Source organism: Apis dorsata, unplaced genomic scaffold (assembly GCF_000469605.1).
Source record: "Apis dorsata unplaced genomic scaffold, Apis dorsata 1.3 scaffold_4, whole genome shotgun sequence".
Lineage (NCBI taxonomy): Eukaryota > Metazoa > Arthropoda > Insecta > Hymenoptera > Apidae > Apis > Apis dorsata.
Window position 1 is genome coordinate 169244 of NW_006263307.1, and position 4791 is coordinate 174034.

Consider the following 4791-nt stretch of genomic DNA (forward strand, 5'->3'; position numbering starts at 1 on the left):
TTTTGATATAGATTTCATGGATTCATAATTCTTGATGAATTTTCAAATAATATTAATTTCAATGATATTTGATAATCTCGGATAAAATAAGAAGGATACGTTTTATTATAAACATATGAAATTGACAATTAAATCAGAATATTACGTGATAAAGTAAAAGAAGCGGAATCGAGAAGAAAATCGAGGAAACGGTATAAGATGTAGAAAACAGTTTTACGCATGAATGTAGAGAAGAACAGAACGACGGATGACGAGTGCAAGAAAACTCTTGAGTTACAATACAGCCACGTCACATCGTATCCGTAGACGTTGGTTCGTGCTTCCCCTTCATGGTTTCGCGACTCTTCAACCCTTTTGCACAGCCTCTTGTTACACGGTTACCCTGCCCTTCCCTCTTTAAGGCTTCGTTTAGGATGGGGTTACCGGTCGTTACGGCCAGTTTGGAGGGTACTCTTTCCACGCGTACGACAGGAAACACGGACCCGTGTACTTTAAGTAGGCGCATCAAAAGAAGAAAAGCCTTTTTTCGCTCTTGTTCTTTGCTTCCTAACTTGGTCTCTTTCTTTGGCTCCTGCTCTATTCCCTCCCCGTTATCCTCTCTTTTGTCGAGATTAAAAATCGTCGCTAATAAACTAAGCGAATGCTTGTTTCGACCGTTACCGTTTCGAAGAGATTTCGACCGGTCGAATGCAAAAGCTGCTCAACTGTATGGACGAAGAAGGGTTATGAATACGAAAAATAGTTGGTCAGAATCGTTCGAAAAGTTGGCAACAAGGCGTTCGAACGAAAGATGAATTAATTTTAGTATACAGGGTAATGGAGATCGAATCTTTGCAGATGTGAAATGTCAAGATAGGTATATAAGTATGTCGTTAGGAAAATGAGAAACAATGTTCTCTGAAGCATGTTGTACCGGTAACTAGTTGAAGCGTACAAAAAGGATCTTTGGTTAACAGGCAGACAAAAGAAGAGAGGGATGAGAGATGTCAGGGGTAGAGATGAACGGATAAACAGACAACGTAGAGCATGGGATGGACGAGCAAATGGCAAATGGACGACGAACACAAAACGCAAGAGACGCGATATGTAAAGCGATACGAAGACTAGCACATATTTTACGTATATACGTGTACATATTTTCGAGAAGATCGCAACGTACGATCATCACCGGTTTCAAATCCGCGAACGTTTTATTTTGTTTAAAAGCACCAGTCCATTTGAGAATTTCTTGAGAGTATTTCTCGTAATTTGTCGCACATTTTGAATATTACAAGTAACAATTATCTTCAGATAATCACTTTCAATACAGCATTCATTAGAAATAATTCTCAAAAATAATTTTACTCCTAAATGAACTTATATCCTAAAAGAATTTCGAGAATCGATATTATTGATTGTATGCGATCTGAAAAAAATTGAAGAAAATTGAAAATATTACTGTAAAATTGACAACATTATTATCAATATTATTTACATATATGGGCCTTATAATTTAATCTTTGGATAATCATTGCCATCCTTAATTTTTTCAAACTTCCAAATGGAATACTTTTCTATTTAAGAATTTAAGAATCTGATCAAAATGTTAAAAAACAAGAAAAAAACATAGACGAGAATAAATGTATAATTAATGAAAAGTGTGTATAAAATAGTTGAACATATTGATGTTTGCGCTCTGTCATTATTTGATGGTTGTCTCGCGATACGAATGCATGGGTGAATCAAGCGGCGCATTGCGACAGTTTGTCGAGAACTAGCTGACAGATGTATATATGTAAATTTTCCAGAAATAATAGTCATAGATATATCTTTCTTTTCTTCTGTTCTTTCTGTTTTCTCCTTTGTTTTATGTATTGTACATTGCAAGTATCCGGAAACTTGGAATCGATCTTGTAATAGTAAGTAAAGTGTACAAATTAACGATAAATTAATAAAGCAATATCTCTTGGTAAGTATCTTTTAATAAAACTAGATATTGATTTGTACTATTTATTAATAATAAAATAAAAGAAAAAATATGACTAGAGTAAAAAGTATTATTCTCTTAAAAGATATTGAAAAATAATATCTAAAACTTTGATATATATCGATACTGGCGTTGAGATTGATAAACTCGATATCTTGAATTCGGCCCCTAACAATAATTAGTCGCAGTGTCAGCGAAATTGAGCTAAGGTGTTGGTTATAGGCGCTGCTTTTGCGATAACTCGACGGCAAACGCGCGTCGGTATACACGGAAAAGGATCAATGAGCAGGTTCAATAACCTGAAATCCACTTGACGTCCGACTACCTATTGGTACGAACGACTGCGTCGTTTCAACAACCAAAATAGATATTCATTTTCCAAGAGTGCTATTTTCCCAGCCAGACACAAATCCAATACCTGGTGATTTAAGTGGTTTTGCTCGGGTCAAAGACCCGATGACAGAAACATGCTTGGATTACTCCGGCGTTTTCACCGAAATCACATTTACACATTGTCTAAACAGTAATTAACTGTTTATGATACACTTTTGGCGAAAGATAGAAGAAAAAAGCGATAAAAGCAAAGGGAAAGAGAAAAAAATACAATGAAAAAATAATAATAGAATGATTTATTAATTGTAAATTTAAATTTTGATTGTAATTTAATAAGTTGCAAATTTTTTTTTTTTTGAAATGAAAATGTGGCGAGAAATGTTAATGATTATAGTTTGACGGCATTTGAAAGAAGATGGGATTTGTATTGTAACTAGCGCGTGAATCCTATGTACAAATCGAGGTAAGTGGAACAAGAGGGAAGAAGAAAGGCCAAGTAAGACCAATAAGAGTATTCACTAAGAAGGGCTAAGGTAATGCATATATATATCTATAATGTATATTTATATCTTACAGAACTTGACATAATTTTGCAATTTTCATAAAAAAGTCATCGAATTTGATTTGTAAAATTACTAACATATTTCACGAGAATGAGAATATGCGAAATGAATTTTGCGAAAAATTGATATCAATAGATTCTAATTTTCTATTCTATGATATTCTTTTTTGATAATTTTTACATTTTTCCATTTATTAAAATCTATAGAATAATATTTTTTTTATATTTTATTATATTTTTTAATATTTTATTTGAAAGAAAAAATTAAAATTCAGATCAGAAATATTTAAAAAATTAAATTATATTGTACTGTATATATTTTAAAATCTATTTGTACTAATGTACTTGTACTAATATTTTTGTATTCATAATTTTGAAAATTCAATGATAAATCGATTATGAATACAATGATATTCTTCGATATATTGAAGTATCGATCAATACTTCGAAGTCGAAGGAAACAATCGAAGAGAGACATAACCTCGATAACAAAATCAGTCATGCCTTGTAGAGAGTAACGAATATATCAACTTGGAACGATTGAATAGAAAAAAAAAATCTTAATCAATTAAAGTGTGATAAAAACAAAATAAAAAAAAATTAAAAATTAAAAAAAATGGATGAAGAATATGAAGATATCACGTGTTGTCATCGAATAACTATATTTCATCCCATGATACGAAACATGCTTATAACGAAACCGGTTATACAGTATTTTGGATTCGATGTGACTTGGGCAAATTTATTTGACATAACGACTTACATAGGCATAATAGTAATGGCTTGGGCAGTGTTGTATTTTTTATTGGACAAAACGATGATACCAAACAACGATGGTTTCGGTTTATTCTTTCTTGCAATATTTTCTTATTGTCTTGGCAATTTTTTTTCGATTATCCCATATGTAAAACTTCCACCCATGCTTGGAATGTTAATCGCTGGCTTGATCGTTCGCAACTCCGGACTTTACAATATTCACGAAGAACTTGGTATCATAACAACTGCTAAGATCAGAACATTTTGTGTAACTTTTATCATGATACGTTTTGGACTTCAATTATCATTTACTAGTATAACTAAGAATACAATGTTCATAATATTTTTGGCCATCGTTCCTTCTTCAATCGAAATACTCATGATCACAGTATATTGCAGATTCATTTTGTTATTTCATTGGGACTGGTCCTTTATGACTGGGTGAGTGACCAGTCGAAAGTAAATGTACTATATATATGCCATAATTTTTCTCCTACTGTTTTTCCTTCTCTTATTATTCTCTTATTATAATTTTTTCATTTTCGTATATTGGTACAAAGAACAATAGTTAGTGGTATATCGCCAGTGGTGATCATGAACACTCTCCTAACTTTACTCGAACAAGGTTATGGAGAAGCTAAAAGACTAGACACAATTCTCTCCACTGCTGCTTGCATCGACGCTGTGCACGTTATTTCCCTGTTCGTGCTTTGTTTTTCGATCGTTTTCGCTAACGGTAGGCTACTGTTCGTTATTAAACTAAAATAAAATATAAAAACATAATTTTTTCTTGATTTTTAATAGTAAAATAGAAAATTATTTTCTATAGTTTTATTCGATTTTAATATTTGATTTATAATTTATATTCGATTTCAATTTTTTTTCATTTTATTTGTTAATTTTTATTAATTTTATTCTAATTGTTTCTTGTATTGAAAAACATAACATTCCCATGATTAATTCTTTTTCAGATGAATATAAAACTCAATGGTGGTTTTATTTATCCATCATTCTTCGCGATTTAATTTTGGGCCTTTCAATGGGAATATTTCTAGGGATTTGTTTCATCTTTTTCCCCCATCGTAGTCATGTAGGTATTTTATATGTTTTTTTTACTATTTTCTACTACTATTCTTCTGCTATTACTATTATTACTTCTCTCTCTCTCTCTCTC

General features: G+C 31.8%; 1 protein-coding gene across 4 annotated transcripts in view; it reads left to right on the forward strand.

The window, feature by feature from the left end:
• Positions 1-3207: 3207 nt before the first annotated feature.
• Positions 3208-4791, forward strand: part of LOC102674237 (sodium/hydrogen exchanger 9B1-like) — a 3783-nt gene continuing 2199 nt past the window's right edge. For 2 of the 4 annotated variants that reach the window (XM_031514925.1, XM_031514929.1), the window contains exons 1-3: positions 3208-4058; positions 4178-4353; positions 4589-4707. In XM_031514925.1, coding sequence (XP_031370785.1) covers positions 3478-4058; positions 4178-4353; positions 4589-4707 — 876 coding nt within the window. In that variant the 5' untranslated portion in view covers positions 3208-3477. The remainder of the gene's footprint in view (positions 4059-4177; positions 4354-4588; positions 4708-4791) is intronic. The other 2 variants (XM_006607363.2, XM_031514922.1) reach the window with 1 other exon arrangement.